The sequence below is a fragment of the Mandrillus leucophaeus genome, unplaced genomic scaffold (assembly GCF_000951045.1).
Source record: "Mandrillus leucophaeus isolate KB7577 unplaced genomic scaffold, Mleu.le_1.0 Scaffold132, whole genome shotgun sequence".
In the NCBI taxonomy this organism is placed as follows: Eukaryota; Metazoa; Chordata; class Mammalia; order Primates; family Cercopithecidae; genus Mandrillus; species Mandrillus leucophaeus.
This window is the reverse complement of record NW_012101277.1, coordinates 2,725,031-2,743,952: the sequence shown is the minus strand read 5'-3', so window position 1 is coordinate 2,743,952 and position 18,922 is coordinate 2,725,031. Positions and strand designations below refer to the sequence as shown.

General features: G+C 37.6%; 1 protein-coding gene across 3 annotated transcripts in view; it reads left to right on the top strand.

The window, feature by feature from the left end:
* Positions 1-18,922, top strand: part of USP15 (ubiquitin specific peptidase 15) — a 148,907-nt gene that overhangs the window by 32,398 nt on the left and 97,587 nt on the right. For all 3 annotated transcript variants that reach the window (XM_011972927.1, XM_011972926.1, XM_011972928.1), the window contains exons 2-3: positions 3,932-4,059; positions 11,825-11,955. In XM_011972927.1, the coding sequence (XP_011828317.1) occupies positions 3,932-4,059; positions 11,825-11,955 (259 nt within the window). The remainder of the gene's footprint in view (positions 1-3,931; positions 4,060-11,824; positions 11,956-18,922) is intronic.

The window sequence follows — 18,922 nt, the reverse complement described above, 5'->3', positions numbered from 1 at the left end:
TCTTTTCTTAGGTCTTATTTTATGAATCCGAGTTTTGGTCCTCTGGTGTTGGGTACATATATATTTAGGATTGTTATATCTTTCTATTGAATTGATCCCTTTGTCATTATAATGACTTTGTATTTTTTTACTGTTTCTGATTTAAAGTCAGCTTTATCTGATCTAAGTATAGCTACTCCTACTTGTTTTTGGTTTCCGTTTACATGGAGTATCTTTTTGCACCCCTTTCTTCAGTCTGTAAGTTTCTTTACCACTAAAGTGAGTTTTTATTGTTAGCAGCATAGAGTTAGATCTTGTTTTCTAAATTCATCCTGACAATCTTTTAAGTAGAGCATTTAACCCATTTGTGTTTGAGGTAAATATTGATATGTGAGATTTTATTCCTGTAGTAATGTTGTTATCACATTGCTTCGTAGTTTCATTGGTGTAATTATTTTACAAGATCTGTGGATTTTTTACTTTATTACGTTTTTATGATGGCAAGTATTGACCCTTCATTTCCAGATTTGACCTCCCTTGATCATTTTTGTAGAGCCAGTCTAGTGGTGACAGATTCCCTCAATGATTGTTTTTCTAGGAAAGACTTTATATCTCCTTTATTCCTAAAGCTTTTTCTAGCAGGATACAAATTTTCAGGTTGACAGTTTTTTTTTTTTTTTTCTTTAAGCCTATTTTGAAAATAGAATCCCAGTCTCTTCTGACTTGTAAGTCATCTGCCAGGAAGTCTGCTGTTAGTCCGATGGAGTTTCCTTTGTAGGTGACCAAATGCTTTTCTCTTACTGAGACCTGACACAGTCTGATGACTCTTTGTCATGGTGAGGCCCTTCTTGTAATGTATTTTTCTGGATTTCATTGAGCCTGTTATTCTGGATGTCTAGATCACTTGCTGGACAAGAGAAGTTGGTTTTCCAAACTTTTTGCGTTCTTTTCTTTTCTTTCTCAAGAATACCTAAAATTCCTAGGTCCAGACGTTTTAAGTCTCCTACTTCTCGAAGCCTTTGTTCATCTTTAGCATTCTTTTTTCTTCTTCAAAAGACCTGTCTTTAATATCTGAGATTGTTTCTTCTCCTTGATCTAGTGTATTGTTGAAGCGTTCATCTGTAGGATTTTGTAAATCCTTCAGTGAATTTTTTATTTCCAAAAGATTTCATTTATATCCTTAATTGATTTTCTGTTTCTTTGTGTTGGTTTTTCACATTTTCTGTGAATCTCATTGAGCTTCCCTAAAAATCAATATTGTGAATTATTTAGCATTTCAGTAATGTTGAATAGGATTTATTGCTAGAGAGTTAGTGTGTTCCTTTGAGAGTGTTGTAACACCCTGTTTTTTCAGACTTCCAGAATTACTATACTGGTTCTTTCTCATCTGGAAAAACTCATTTCTCAGTTTGAATTAATTTTTGTATGGGCAAGACTGTTTTCCCTTGAGGATGTGACTATAATGTATGTTGAATAGGGTCATTTGGCTTTGCTTCTGGGTGCTTTTAGTGGCAAAGACTCTGTATGAATTTCCTGGTTTTAGATAGCCTTTGTTTGGTGGCTTTCTCAAACATCAGGTGTGATAGTGGTATACTTGGCATGTGAGCAGGCTCACAGCCTCCTGTAGAGCCAGAGTAGCAGAGGTCTCAAGAAGCTTATCTTGTTCCCAAGTTGTGTGCGTTTATGGTAGCAGATTTGTATTGGGTTGTGCAGTTCATCCTCCAGGCCAGTAGTAGCATTTGCAGGTATGAGTCAGCATCAGTGGTAACAGTGGGGTTTATGCTTGACCTGTGTTTGCCAGGGAAAGCTCAGATATTCTGATGACTGGTGGAAGCGCCAGCCCTGACGAGGGTGGCAGGAGAGAGGGGAGTCATCGGGCCACTGGTAAAATGCACTGAGGTCTTTTGTGGAGGGAGGTGGGGGGTGTAGGCCGGGGTGATGAGCTGTGTTAGCACCCTGGCCTCAGCTGGCGGGAATGTGCTGTTTCCCTCTCACATTCCTGTTCTGGTGCTCAGGTTGTTCAGTTCTCTTAGACACTGCCGTTTATTTCCAAGCTGCAGTGTAGCCTAGAACTGAAGGAGATGCTAGCCCCATGGCTTGACACTACACTTCTGTGCTGTCTGGAAATGGGTGCCATGCAGACTCTGCTTCCCATGGCAGGACCCCTGAAACTCTATGCAGAGAGTGGAAGAGGACCCACCTTTCTCATGAACCTGGGCCCAGAGGCCACTGCCAGTGGAGCTGCAGTTGCCCCTCACAGCTTCACATAGCCTGCCCTCTGGTTTCTTGTGCCAGCTTCCTATGCGAGCAGCAGTGACTGTGTCTGCAACAGTGGGTGGAGGGGGAGAAGTCCCCTTCTTTATGTTTGGGCTCAAGCACAGGGCCCACTTGGCCAATGGTACGGGACCTTACTCCTCACTTGCAGTGCTGAGCAGAGTTTGTGTCTCTGTGTCTCTGCCAGGAGAAGGCATTCACTTGCAACCCCAAGCAGGGAGCTCTTGGGGGGCTCTGGAAAATGCATGTTTTGGTTTCCTTTGTCCCAGGGGCTGTCCCTTTGGTGCACTGCACTTTTCCTTCCCTTAAAAGTAGCACTCCTTGAGGGATCGATTATTGGGAACCTTGCAGCACCCCTGGGTCTAACTAGCACTGTACCACTGCTGCCCGCTGAGTGGGGGCTGGGGAATGTCAGCAAGAGCTCCCAGGATATGGAAGCACAAGGGCTGAGGTTCCCTGGGCAAGATGAAGTCCCCTGATGGATGTGCTCTGACAATGATGCCTTGCCACAGACGCTCGAGTCTAGGGGGGTGGGAAGGTGAGCAACCCAGCGTGAGCTTGCAGTCTGGTGTAACACCCTGAAGAAATCCCTACCCTTACCACTGTCTGGGTTTGTGAGAGCAGAGGAGCTCTCCCATAGATCACATACTAGCAGTCCGCCACAGGAATGAGGGATCCCAAACACTCTTGCTTACCCTTTTCCATGCAACACCAAGTTCCTTAGGGCTCCCAGCAACTGTTTTTTGGCCGCTCACTTCCTTCTTTTTCTGTGTCTAAATTTTTTCCTGTGATTTTTGTGTACTAGTATTCTCTCTTTGATATTCTGTTAGAGCTGTGATTATGTGTTTGTAATTTTGGTTCTTTTTTCTTTTTTGAGACTGAGTCTCACTCTTTCGCCCAGCCTGGAATGCAGTAGTACGATCTTGGCTCACTGCAACCTCTGCCTCCCAGGTGCAAGCAGTTCTCCTGCCTCAGCCTCCTGAGTAGCTGGGATTACAGGCACCTGCCACCATGCCTGGCCAATTTTTGTATTTTAGGTAGAGACGGGATTTCACCATGTTGGCCAGGCTGATCTTGAACTCCTGACCTCAACTGATCCACCCGCGTCAGCCATCCAACACGCTGGGATTGCAGGCGTGAACCACCGCACTCGGCCGTAATTTTGGTTCTTTTTTCTGAAGAGAACTGGAAATTGATGTCTGTAGTCAGCCATCTTGAACCTCTCTCTGATTATAATTATTATAATTAACCTTGCAACCCTTGATGACTGGTTTCCTTTACCTCCAAAACACATAATAAAGTACATAAAATTATTTGCAAGTTTCTTGTAAAAGAACCATTTTTTTAATTTACCATTCTGCATTTTTAAATTTATTTTGACAGCTTCTTATGATTATTTGCATATTTATTTAATTGAGAAGCATTTTCTTGAATACTTATATTTGTATTTTTATATCAATATTTGTCATCAAGTAGTATGTGTTTGTAGAACAATAGGAGTAATACTTTATACGAATGAAGTCTTGTCTTTCTAATACTAAGTGGCATTACAGTTATTTTCAATAATCCTTTGAAGTAGATGTCTTTTAATATAAAAGGAAATATCAAAAATTGATGGCTCGTCTACTGTTCCTGTATTTTCAGGTGTTTTCCTTAACCAATTTCTTTTATTTTCTAGGTACCTAGTCGATAGTCGCTGGTTCAAACAGTGGAAAAAATATGTTGGCTTTGACAGCTGGGACAAATACCAGATGGGAGATCAAAATGTGTATCCTGGACCCATTGATAACTCTGGACTTCTCAAAGGTCATTATTTTCTTCCTTCAGTCAAGTTGTAAATGTGTTAAATTTCATTATGTAAATGTCAGTTGAGTATGGAAAATGTTAGTGTAAATAAGTTGATAAATTAGAAATATCTTTGCATTACAGATTTGACCTAATGAACTTATTATTCTAATTAGTTATTTAAAATTTTATAGTTATTATTCTGTATGACAGGTTTTGTTTTTTATTTATGATGTAATAAGGCTTTATTGTTGTTTAAACTCTTAAATGAAGAATGTGATTTCTTCATTTAAAGATTTCATTATTAAGTAATCATTATTTAATGATTATTATTAAGTAATAAGACTGTTATTAAATAATAATTAAAGACATTATTTTGAGAAATTCTGTGTCACATACTGTTTTTCCTAGAGGACATGTGACATTTTTTAAAATTTGAAGAATAATCATATATGCTTGCATTCTTAAATTTTTGCATTAGCTTTCTACAACGCTCACTACTTGCCAGTCCACTTCTATATACCTCTTACTATGGGTAAAGGGGACAAACCATAAGTATCAGAACTTCTATTTCTAACAGTGGTTCTCAAAACACTGGATATCAGGCAGCGGAAAACAGTGATCCTTGAGAGATGGGAAACAAAATAGATAAGCCCTCCGACTGCCTTCTGTTTACTGCATTCAAAGAGTTTCCAAGACACAACATGGGAAGATGAAACCCATGCAGACCCTTGCAATCTCCCTTAGTTGAGGAAACAGAGTTTGCAGTCTGGGAAAACCAAGCCTACAAGAATCCAGGAAAATACCAGAAAGTAGTGAGTAGCTCAGAGAGAGAGACCTAGACCCTCCATAGGGTTACTCTTAAGTCTTCAACTATTAATCAGCACTTTGCATGTGAGAAAACTTTTCAAGGCCAGACGAGGTACCACTGAAAAGAAGGAACAATCATCGAGGCTAATATAGGATTGGGAATCATTTGCGTTGTCAGCAGCCAGAGTGGAAAACCACATAATTTACGGAATAGACTTCTGAGAACAGTTTTACTTATATAATAGGGTGAAATTAATTTTCCTGCTCTGCTAGCCTGAAAGCATCAAACTATTTCCAATTAACTGCATTTCAGAATAAAACTTGAGTATTTATAAGAATACAAAAATATCCAGCATACAAAAGTGTAAAATTTATAATGGCTTGGATCTGACCAAATATTACCTGGCATGTGAAGAAGCAGGAAAATATGATCAATAATGACAAGCAGTGTCGATCTTAAAAACAAATCTCCCCCACAAGACATGGAAAAAATTAATAAAGAACAGATGAGACAAATACAAAATTAAAAGTTGCTACATTGAAACCCAGCTCTATGAATAATCACATTAAATGTAAACACCTCAACTAAAGGTAGTGGTGGTGAGATTAGATTAAAAAGTTAAGAACCAGCTATCAACTGCCTACAAGAAACTCACTTTAAATGTAAGGACACATAGATTACAGGAAAGATATGGAAAAAGATAACACCAGGCTGTGGTAAGCAAGACTAATCCCCAGTGATCCTCACTCTTATGTAATACTCTCTTCTTTGAGTGTAGGTGAAACTTGTACATAGGATGAAGACATCACTCCTATGATTATGTTATGTGGCAAAAGGAGACTCTCCTGGTGAACGTAATCTAATCACACATACCCTTTAAAAGCAGAGAGTTTGGCTGGTGGCAAAAGAATTCAGAGATGCATGAAGGAGAGCCAACATGTCATTGCTGGTTTGAAGTTGGAAGGAATTGTGTGAGATGCAAGGCAGGCAGCATCTAGGAACAGAGAGAGGCCTCAGGTTGACAGCCAGCTAGGAAACGGGAACCTCAGACTCACAACCATGGGTAACTGAATTCTGCCAACAACCTGAATGGGCTTGGAAGCAGATTCTCCCTCAGACCTTCAGATAAGAGCCCAGTAGGGGTGATATCTTGACTTCAGCCTTGTAGAACCCTAAGCACAAATCCATTTGGGCCCTCCTGAACTACTGACCCACAGAACTGTGAACTAATAGCGGTGATGTTTAAGCCGCTATGGTAATTCATTATGCAACAGTGGAAAACTAATACACTTGCTAACACTATTTTTTAAAAAGTTGGAGACATTAAGTTTCAGAATAAAGAAAATTATTAGGGATAGGTCACTTTATAATGACTAATGGGATGGGATAGTTCATCAAGAGAATATAGTAATCCTAAATATATACCTACCTAATGGCGTAACTTGAAAATATGTGAAGAAGAGTGATGTCAGCAGGATGATAGGATAGAAAGTCCCAGCCCCCAACCCCCAACAGAAACACTGAAGTAACAGTGGTCCAAACTATCTTTATGAGAAACCCAAGATCCAGTTAAGAATTTGCAGTATTCCAGATGAGCACAAAACTGAGAACAACAATATTGAAATGGGTAAGAACAATTTTATTTTGCCCCCATCAGCCCCTCCTCCAAGGAGACTTAGCTTAGTCTCAAGAGAGATTGTCTCAGATCAGGACCTCTCCCTTCGGGCGAAAGAGAGAGATCTTGTGTTTAATTTTCCAGCCCTTCAGTGTACTGCCCAACAGGCCAGTTTTTTTAAAACATTTTTATCACCTTACACAGAGTGCTGATGGAACCAGCATAGTTCTGATGCCTGGGGGCAGTTAACAGAGGAAAAGGGGTAGGTGGTTGCTGCAGCTGGAAGGCTCTCAGAAATTGAGAGAAGGCTAAGAACCTGAGGCTTCTCTCCCAGGAAGGAAGGAGAGGAGTGGAGGCATCCTACACTGCCCATGCCTTTCAGTGTGCTGCCTGAGGGGCCAGTTTCTGTCATGCCTCATTGTACCAGAGAGCTGACATAGTTCAAATAACTGGGGGAAATTAAGAACAAAAGAAAAGGGGTAGGTGGCTTGCTGCAGCTGCCACAACCCTGTAATATTGGGAGGAGGCATAGAACCTGAGACTTGTCTCCTAGGGAAGAAGAAAAGGAGTGGAGTGTACCTCCAGTGTTCCAGTCTTTCAGGGTACTGCTTGAAGGCCTGATTGCTGTCTTACCTTAGCCAGTGTGCTAATGGAACTGGCAGAGTTTGGTGGGGGCAGATAGGAACAAAAGAAAAGGGGCAAGTGGCTTGCTGCACTCAGCACAGCTCTACAAGATTTGAGAAGGCAGAGAACTCAAGGTTTCTTTACAAGGAAAAGGGAGACAAGCGGGATGTACCTCTAATGTTCTGGTCTGTGGTATGATGTAGTAAGATACCAGGAGGAGGAAGAGGTTATGGGCTCCTGAAAAAAAAAGAAAAAAGTCAATAAATCCTTCTAATTAGGAATCTGCATGCACAAGTACAGAAAAGACATACCCACAAAAAAAAGTTTGAGATGTTCTCAGAATCTCTAGCCAGCTGATGGGTGGAAGTGAAGCTATTTGCCTTTCAAAGCCAGTTCATAAAGACTGGGAGAGGTGACTGTTTCTTCAGTTGCACAAACACCTGTGCAAAGCTAGGAGAACTCAATCAGAGAAACAAGACACAAAGAAACAAAATCTCCAGAAACTGACCCTAAAGAAATAGAGATGAATTGCCTGACAGAGAATTCAAAATAATTGTCTTACAAAGCTCACTGAGTTACAAGAAAACATAGACAACTTAACAAAACCAGAAAAATTAAAATTCACAAAATATCAACAAGGAGCTAAAAATTATGAAGAACCGAACAAATTTTGGAATACAATAACTGAAAAATTCACTAGAGGTCTTCAACAGCAGACTTGATCAAGTAGAATTGGCAAACTTGTAGACAGATCATTTGAAATTATCCAATCAAAGGAATAAAAATAATAAAAAACAGTAAAGGAAGTCCAAGTGACTTATGGAACACCATCAAATGAACCAATTTGTGTGTATGGAAGTTCCAGAAGGAGGAAAGTGAGAGGGGCAGAAAGCATATTTAAAGACATACTGACTGAGGCCAGGCATAGTGGCTCACACCTGTAATCCCAGCACTGTGGGAGGCCAAGGTGGACGGATCACATGAACACAGGAGTTCCAGATCAGCTTGGGCAACATGGTGAAACCCTGTCTCTAGAAGAAATACAAAAAAATCCAGCCAGTTGTGGTGACTCACGCCTGCAATCCCAGCATTTCGGGAGGCCAAGGCAAGAGGATCACAAGGTCAAGAGATCGAGACCATCCTGTCCAACATGGTGAAACCCCATCTCTACTAAAAATACAAAAAAATTAGCTGGGTGTGGTGGCATGCACTTGTAGTCCCAGCTACTCAGGAGACTGAGGCAGGAGAATCACTTGAACCTGGGAGGCAGAGGTTCAGTGAGCTGAGATCGTGCCACTGCATTCCAGCCTGGCGACAGAGCAAGACTCCATCTCAAAAAATAAAATAAAATAATCTGTGGGTGGTGGCATACACCTGTAGTCCTAGTACTGGGGAGGCTGAGGTGAGAGGATTGCTTCAGCTCGGGAGACGGAAGTTGTAGTGAGCTGAGATCACACCACTGCACTCCAGCATGGGTGACAGAGTAAGACCCTGTCTTGAAGAAGGAAAAAAAAAAAAAAAGAATGAAATAATGACTGAAACTTCCTAAAACTGGGAAGGGAAATTGGACATCTACATTCACGAAGCCCAAAAAATTGAACAACACTGTTAATCAACTTGACCTAATTGAATTTTGTAAAACATTCCTTGTACCCATTAGGAATCACACCCTATCCCTTCTCTGCTGCCACCCCCAGCTCTAGACAACTACTAATCCCCTTTGTCTCTGTGGATTTGCTTATTCTGGACATCTCATGTAAGTGGAATCATACAATATGTGTGGGTTTTTTGCTTTTTTTTTTTTATTTTTTGAGATAGAGTCTCACTCTGTTGCCCAAACTAGAATGCAGTGGTGCAATCTCAGCTCACTGCAACCCCCACATCCCAGGTTCTAGCGATTCTCCTACCTCAGCCTCCCAAGTAGCTAGGATTACAGGTGCGTGCCACCACACCTGGCTGATCTTTGTATTTTTAGTAGAAACAGGGTCTCACCATGTTGGCCAGGCTGGTCTCGAACTCCTGACCTTAGGTGATCCACCCGCCTCGGTCCCCGAAAGTACTGGGATTACAGGTGTTAGCCACTGCGCCCAGCCCAATACATGTTCTTTTATGTTTATCTTCTTTTACTTAGGACAGCAGAATGTTTTCATGTTTTATCCATGTTGTTGCATGAATCAGTACTTAATTTCTTTTTGTAGATGAATGATATCTACTGAATGGTAGCACAGCTTTGGACATTTGAGTTGTTTTCACTTTTTGGCTCTTGTGAGTATTGTTGCTACAAACATTCTTGTAAAAGTTTTTGGGTAGGTGTGTTTTCCTTTCTAATAGGTAGATACCTAGACATGAAATTGTTGGGTCTTTTTAAACTTCATTGTTTTACTATTTTAGGAACTATTAGACTGTTTTTCCAAGGTCGTTGCATCATTTTACATTGTTGCTGGTAGTGTGTGAGAATTTATTGCTCCACATTATTGCCAACACTTGTTCTTGTCTGTCCTTTTTATTATAGCCGTCCAAGTAGGTGTGAAGTGGTATCTCATTGTGATTTTTGACTTGCATTTCCCTGGTGATTAATGACGATAAGTTCTTTGTTTTGTGCTTGTTATATATCTTTTTTAGTGAAATATCTATTCAGATCCTGTGCCCATTTTTAGTAGAGTTGTTTGTCTTTTTATTGTTGTATTTTCAGAGTTTGTTATTTATTTAGGATGCTAGACCCTTATCAAATGTATGATTTGCAAAAATTGTTTCTTATTCTGTGGCCTTTTTATTTTCTTGATGGTGACCTTTGAAGCACATAAGTTTTTTAATTTTAAGTCCAATTTGCCTTTTTTTCCCTTTGTTGCTTGTGCTTTTGGTGTCAGAAAGCATTGCTGAAACCAAATTTGCAAAGATTTATGTAACATTTATACTTACATTTTATTCTAAGAGTTTTATAGTTTTGGCTGTTACATTTACACCATTGGTCTACTTTAAGTTAATTTTGTATATGGTGTACGGTAGTGTTGTAACTTCATTCTTTTGCATGTGGATATTGAGTTGTCCAGTAGGCTTTTTCATAGAAATGGATAAGCTGATCCAAAAATTCATGTGGAAATTCAAATGACAGAATGGCTGAAACAACTTTGAATTCTCAAATAAAATCATACAGGTTAACACTATTTGATTTCAATCCTTATTTTAAAACTATAATAATAAATATAGTTGATATTGACATAAAGACAAATACATCAATTGACCAGATTAGAGAATCCGGAAATAGATCTTCACATATATAGTCATTTTATCCATATGACCAATTGTATACAAATGGTCACACAGTGTTATTTGTAATAGAAAAAGTTGTGAACAACTCAAATGCCCATCAACACCTGAATGGATAAACAAAATGTAGCATATCCATACAATGAATTCCCACTCAGCAATTAAAAGAAATTAAGATATATAAAAACATGGATATATCTCAAAATAATCACATGGCATGAACGAAGCCAAACAAAAAAGTGGACATACTATTTTTATGTAAGACTCTAGAAACTGCAAATTTGTCTATAGTAACAGAAAGCAGGTACTGTTTTCATGTACAAGTCTAGAAAATGCAAAGTAGACTGTAGTTGCAAAACACAAAATAAGTAACATTCTCTTAATCCCTCAGGTTTTTTCCTGCTTCTTGATTTATATTGTTATATCTTACTGAATATAGTGTGTTCTCATTATTGAAATGCTACCAAGAACAATTTTGCTTTCCGTATCTGTTAATTAAGACTAACTTAGGACAAGAAAAATATCCGTTAAGTTGGATTTATAACTCAATGAGATATTTCTGTTCCTCTTTCTGCATTTTAAAAATTCAGATGAACAGATAACAAGTCTCAGGTTAGGACTGTGATATAGGTATGGTTCCAGAAATTTCTTCTAGATCTGTGGCCTGTCTTGTACTAAATTTTTTTTAGTCTAACTAGAAATTTGAAAGTGGATTGTGAATTAGAACCACATCTGAAGAATTACCTCCATTTTAGATCTTGGGAGAAATCCAGATTGTGGGCCTTCTGGAATAATGAAATGGTTCACAAGATGTCCATTTGTGATTTCTGTCATGGTTCCTAGCCCATGTGTCGTGACGTCATTGTAAAAGGTTGTTGATTTGCTTCTGAATTTCCTACAAAGGCTGATGCTAGAATGAATATTGTTACCATGTGAGGGATCTCTGCTACTCAAAATATGTGGGAAACACTCTTTTGTCAAGTTTCTTGACTTAACAGTTACTCCATAGTATTTTTTAAAGAACCTAATAAAAGAATTATGTTCTTAAATACTGCTTTTCGATTTATGGTACAAACTGAAAGTTTTAAAACAGTAGTTTATTTTGAAATATGTATGGCAAGCTTGTCCAACCTGTAGCCCATGAGCTGCATGCGCCCAGGATAGCTTTGAATGCAGCCAAACACATTTTTGTAAACTTCCTTAAAACATTATGAGATTTTTTTTTTTTTTTTTTTTAGCTCATCAGCTATTGTTAGTGTTACAGTTCTTCCAATATGGCCCAGGGAATCCCAACAGTTGGACACCCCTGACGTAAGGGAGCTGAATCGCTTTAGAGCTTAAAACTTGTTTTAAATACTTAAATTAGCCTTCATGAGTTTAATTTGTAATGTGTCCAACCAAAGTATGTAGAGTTAGGTACTATTGTTTCTTTTTATGTATTGAGTTTATTATTATTATTTTTTTTGCAGATGGTGATGCCCAGTCACTTAAGGAACATCTTATTGATGAATTGGATTACATACTGTTGCCAACTGAAGGTTGGAATAAACTTGTCAGCTGGTACACATTGATGGAAGGTCAAGAGCCAATAGCACGAAAGGTACATTTTAATAATGACTGACTATAAATATTATTTTTCTTGATTAGTTCACGTTTTATTATTAATTCAATGAATTGTGAAGTCTTATCACTTATCTTAGAGAAAAAGTCAGCAAAATTACCATACACTGTGTTATAATAATGGCAAGTAACATGTTAAGAGGGTATACTTATGCTAGCCACTATTGTAAGTACGTATTACTGATTAATCCTCTATATAGAGAGAGAAACTCTATAAGGTAAGTAGTAATATCCCCATTTTACAAATAGGAAATGAGGATAAAAACTTAGGATCTAGTTATTTTAGAAAGTCATATCAGGATACAGACTTTGGCAACTTGACGCTGTTTTCTGTGCGGCACTGTTTTTGATAAAACAATTAGGAAACAATGAAGAAACTGAAAGTTGAAGCAATGTTTTTTGGAACATAAAAATTTTTTAAACTTGAAAATGTAGATTTTTTTCATATCCTTTAATATTTTAAAATTATAGTCTAGAAACATTGAGAATAACCAATTTTCTTTATTTTAGGGAACTAAAAAACAATAAGGGTGTTGCTATAGTAGAATACCAAATATTCAAGGTAAATGAGCGAACCTTACACATGTGTTTGATCATTTATTATGGGAGGGGTAGGAGGCTGAGAAGGGACCAAAATCTCTTGGCATAATTTTATATCTGGTTTGGGGCCCCCTGCACTCCCCCCGTCCCCCACTGCATAGAAATAATTTAAAAATTGGATTAGGTAACATAAAGGTAAAAAAACCTCTAGTAGACCAAACTATATTTGAATTTATTTGGAATTGGTGCTACAAAGTTGCCATATTAACAGTTTGTATTTGTGTATCTATGGTTTTAGGTATATTAGAGGCTAACCTTGGATCTTATTTTCTGAACAGATCTTGAGTGTACCTTTTATTTATTTTTGTTTAGTTTTATTCCTTAGTTTCACTCAGCCATTTCTAAATTAGAATTTCTCTCTTGTAGGAATGCTAGCCTTATAGAGCTGTAAAATGATCAAGTTGCTTTATCTATAGTTGCTGGAGAATTTAGTGTTTTGATCAAAGGATAGCCTATTTAGCTGTAAAACTGTCTAGAATTATTTCATTCCTAGGATAAAGGAAAAATTGTGTCCAAAATATCTTTAAATGTATTAAACTGTATTCCTTTAATCTTAACAATACACTTTTTTTTTTCTCTTATGAATGTAGCACGTTATACACTAGCAGTCTTCAGTATGGTAAACAGATCAACTGCCAACTTCATTGCCGTTACTCTTTGAAGTATTCCTCACTGAGAGTTCTTGAAACCTCTGTGTAATAACAAAGTAAAATATAATAAAAAATTTCACACAAGTAGAAAGAAAAAACATTTGACAAATCTCTTAGGAGACTACATACTTATTTTTAATAAGATAAATGAAATATATTCAACTTGTAAAATAGTTTGCAAATGTTCATATGCTACATTACATTGCCTGGAGTTGTTATTACAGATGCAATTTCCTACAACATTAAATCTGTAGTAAAATTTAATTAATCACACTTAAATTTGGGAATTTCATTTGCATTTTCACTGTGCCCCACATGACTGATGCGGGTGGAACTCAAAGAAGTAAATAGACCAGCTTATAGTGTCTGAAGCCCAACTTTGAATGTTACCCATCTCTGATTGCATTAAAGAATCTAGGATTGGTGGTTCCCTTAGCTATAATGCAGAAACAAAGTTAAACATCTTCCTGTACCTCAAAGATCTCTAAAATGCGTAATTTATAGTGTCAGCACTCAAAGAGTGGACGAAAAGAAAGCAGGGATATAAGCAGAAAATACAATGGAATCAAAATCCAAGAGAAACGGCAGACAATAGAAACAGACCCATAAGAAACCAAGGTAATTGAGTTATTAGATTTTAGAATACTGGGCTTATTATGCTCAAAAATAAAAAAAAAAAGAGAAGTAGGGCGAAACTATTAAAGAAGAAGCAAATAGAATTCTAAAACTAATAATATGAAAATTTTGTGGATTTAATGTTTAGGAAAAAAATTATTAGACCAAACAGAACTGAAGAGAAAATTTGTAAACTAAATGATTTGTCAGTAGAAAATATAGAGTCTAAAGCTTAGAGAGACAAAAGAATAGAAAATACAGAAAAAAGCTAAGGCATAAATGGAATGCAGTAAATAAGTTTAACATGCATACATGTAGTTGGAATCTTGGAGAGGAAAGAAAGAATGAGTAGAACTAATACGGAGGTAATAGCTGAGAATTTTCCCAAGCTGAGAAAGGTGTCATGCTTTAGATTAAAGAAATGCTATGAATCTCAAACTGAAATAATACAAACAAAACAGTACCCAGTACAAATGTTCAAAAGCAAAGGCAAAAAGATATTTCTAATAATAGCCAGAGAAAAAGACATATTATCTTCAAAATAAGGATAAGACAAAGTAATGATTTCTCAAGAGAAACCATGGAAGCCAGAAAACAATAGACTTTAATATGTTAAAAGAAAATAACTGCCAATATAGAATTCTGTGACTAAGAAAATAATCCTTCAGGGATGACGGTGAAAAAAGCGATTTTCAAATAAAAACTAATATAATTTGTTACCTGCAGACTTGTACTAAAGGCACTACAAAATAATCTTAAGAAAGGAAGGAAAATTATTCCAGTTGTAAGCTTGGAGATGCAGGAAAACAGTGTAGACTGACAAAATGTAAATGTTGTGAATAAATCTTAAGATGGACTGTTGAAAACATTGATAATAATTTTTATGGAGTTGAAAATGCATGTAAAATTAAACTACGCAATAGTGTTAGCATGTAAGTTAAGATAATATTCTCCACTATGTTCCCCAGTGATCCCCAACTCCTCATATCTATATTCTTGGGCACTCCTCTTCCATGTTGTACTGAGGTTGGTCTGTGTGGCCAATAGCATATAGCAGTACTCATGATACATCGCTTTCAAGATTAGGTTATAAAAAAACACCGCGGCTTACATCTTAGGTGCACATGCACTCTAGCTGTCTCTCTTTCTCATTTCTCACTCGGGGGAATTCAACTGCATATGGCGAGGACACTCAGGCAGCCTATGGAGAGGCCCACATGGTGAGGAACTGAGATCTCTGGCCAATAGAGAGGAACGGAGGCCTGCAACAACCATGTGAGTGACCTTGGAAGTGGATCCTTTAGTTCTAGTTCAGCTTTCAGATGATTGAAACCCCAGCCATACCTTGAGAGCAACTTCATGAGAAACTCTACACCGAATCAACCCAGTTAAGCTGCTCCCAGATTCTTGACCCTCAGAAACATTGTGAGATAATGTTTGCTGTGTTAAGCTGGTAAATTTTGGGGTAATTTATTATGCAGCAATTGATAACTGATACTGATCTTGGTACCTGTAAATAGGTGCTGATACGAAAACTTGAAATGTGGTGTGGCTTTGGAGCTGACAGTGAATAGAAGTTGTCAGAACTTCAAGAGTATCAATGAAAGCTTAAAGGGCCTTAAACAAACTGTTAGTAGATTACTAAACTTTGAGATAGCTGCCAGTGAGAATTTAAAGTGAGGAAGGTCTTATTGGAAACGGATAGAAAGTGGTCTTTGTTACACAGTGGCAGAGTAAGTTTAGCAGAATGTTGCCTGCAGTAAACTGAAAGGTTAAAGGTAGTATTTAACGAAATTAGAGGTCTGCCAAAGTGTTAAAAATACTGCCTAGTTTCTTTTTGTGTTGCTTATAGTCAGATGTGAGAGAAGAGAAATACACTAAAGAAAGGATTGTTCAATAAAACAGAGCCAATATTTACTAGTTTTCAAGATTCATAGCCCCTCCAGATGGCAAACGATGCTAATTCTAAGAAGTGTTTCTGAGACTCAGAGTTCTCGGAAAAAAGTATGATCTAATCTTGCAGCCAAGGGTGTGACTGTAAGTTGCCTCAGAAAAATGAAAGGTCATGCCTCACAGTACTATTCAGACAAAAGGCCCTATAAAGCATTTAAGGGTTAACTTAGAGGTTGTCCTGTCATTAGTAATATTAATTAATAATATTAAGGATGTCTTCTCAATATGTGGCTTCTAAGAACAGGAGGGCTTCAAAAAGCTTATGGGCAACACCTTAGCTTTCTTAGCATAAAGCCAAAGTAGAGAGGACTTATCCTAGAGAATATTTGTGGATATGGCTTTTGTCTAATGGAAGGAACTCCAGTAAGATCTGGTGGAGACCTACATTGTTTTTGAATTACCTCACAGAACCACTGCCATTTTGGACTGCAGAGACAGTATTAAATGAAAGAGGCCTTTGACCTCCCAGACCCAATAAGTGGGAATCAGGCTGAAAATTTACTTAACTTCAAGCATGTGCTAATGCATGAAAAAAGGATAACTCAGAGGACAGAACCAAATGTTAGAATAATTTTCAGGCAAGGGTAGAACTGAGTTCCAGTCAAGGAATTTCTAGTATTTGTCCAGGTAGATTTCATAATAGATATGGACCATTGATTCCTTTGTACCTCCTATTTCCCCTCTTATAAAACAGGAACATTTAAAAGGCTACGTTCTATGTGCTTCATTGTTTTATTTTGGGTGTATGGGGGACAGAAAACTTGTCTTTTAGTTCACAGGCCTATAGATCAAGAGACATTGCAGTAGTCCCCCCTTATCTATGGTTTTGCTTTCCGTGATTTCAGTTACCTGCAGGCAACCATGGTCCAAAAATATTAAGTGGGAAATTCTGGAAATAAACAATTTGTGAGTTTTAAATTGTGCACTATTCCAAGTAACATGATGCTGCCCCATTCCATGTCCTCCACATGGACACTATACACTACCTTCCCATTTGTCACTTAGTAGCCATCTTGGCTATCAATTTACTGTCACAGTAGTTTGTCGAAGGGCATTAGTAGCATAATGCAGCGTTACAATGTACGTCATTCACTTCACCGCTTCTCATCACGTAGACATTTTATTATCTCATATCATTACAAGAAAAAGGATGAATACAGTATGATAAGCTACTTGAGAGACCACATACACATCACCTTTGTTATAGTATATTGTTCTAATTGTTCTATTTTATTATTAGCTATTGTTAGTCTCTTACTGTGCACAATTAATAAATTAAACTTTGTCATAGGTATGTATGTTTGTAAAGGAAGAAACATAGTGAATATAGGGATTAGTGTGCTATTTGTGGTTTCAGGCATCCACTAGGGGTCTCAAAATATATGTCTTCAAAGGCTTATAGAAAATTATAATTTGTCAATTATAGATGACAAATTTCTGAACTCCAAGTTGCTAAAATGAATTGAGACTAGTTGGGGCCTTTGGAAGAGGTAAGTGTATTTTGTGTTTTGGGGGAAGGAACTGTGTGAATCATTAGGGGCCAGGGCGTAGACTGTGGTACCCAGCCTCAAAGATGCTCCCCAGTGATTGTGACCTCCAGAATCCATACTCTTATGTAATTCTTTCCCACATTGTACTACAATTGGTCTGTGCAGTCAGTAGCATATGGCAGAAGTGGTGGTATGTCACTTTTGAGATTAGTCCTTAATGGATACTGATACTTCTATTGGGAGTGCACATACGTGTGCTATACCCCTCATCCCCTCCCCTTGGATCACTCACTCTGGGCAAAGCCATAACTTTACCCTTAACTTACCGTATAGAGAGACTCACATAATGAGGAACAGAGGCTGCCAACAGCTACATGTGTAAGCTTGTAATTAAGTTTTGAACAACATGATTAACCACCATAACCTAATTGACATATTCATTGTACTTAGTCGTTGCAGAATACACATTACTATTAAGTGGAAATTTTAAGCAAAGTTGACCATATTCTGGGTTATCAAAATTCCAGTAAACTTCAAATGATAGAAATTGTTCACTGTATTTTCTGGCATTAGTGGGATTAAGCTAGAATCAGTAACAAAAAGATGACTTGATTATCCCCCAACTACCTAGCAATGGAAAAATATACCTTTAAGTAATCCTTGAGACAAAGAGAAGAATGAAAATTAGACATACTGTAAACTGAATGATAATGAAAATACAACTTGAAAGAACGGCTGAGGTCATTCTCAGAAGGAATTTGGTAACTTTAGTGCAAATATTGGAAAAGAAAATGAAAATCTATTGTCTCAACAAGTTAAGAAAAGGAAATTGAAGTTAAGAAGAAACATTATAAAGTAGACGTTAACAAAATAGAAACAAACCCACACTAAATGAGCAAAATTCAGTCATTGCAGAGAACAGTGAAATTAGACCAGTAAAATAAAGATGAGTCCTGGCAAGACTGTTTAAGAATAAAAAGAGGGTAGGCACAGATAACCTATATTATGAATGAAAAAGGAAACATCATGCCAGAGTCTAAAGACTTTTTTAAAAAAATTATGTTTTGAACAGTTTTATGTAATTTGAAAATTTAGATGAAGTAATTTCTAGACAAACAAAACTTTAATACAGTAATAAATAGGAAACTCGAATTCACCTATTTGATTAAAGAAATTGAGTCATTGAAAACCTTCCCACAAAGAAAGCTTCAGGCCAAGAAAGCTTTACCAGTGTATTCTACCAAATACTTAGGGAAACCATAAACCAGTACCATACAGATTCTTTCTGAGAATAGAAGCAGTACTCCCCAACTTATTTTATAAGGCTAACATAAACATGACATAAAACCTGAAGGACGAGAAAGAAAAATTACAGGCTGGTCTCACTCATGAACATAGATGCTTAAGTCCTAACAGGTGTTAGCAAGACAAATCCAGCATTATGTAAAAAGGACAAAAATGACCAAGGTAGATATTTTTCGAAGAATACAATTTTAACTTTGAAAAGCACTCATGGGCCGGGCGCGGTGGCTCAAGCCTGTAATCCCAGCACTTTGGGAGGCCGAGACGGGCGGATCATGAGGTCAGGAGTTCGAGACCATCCTGGCTAACACGGTGAAACCCCGTCTCTACTAAAAAA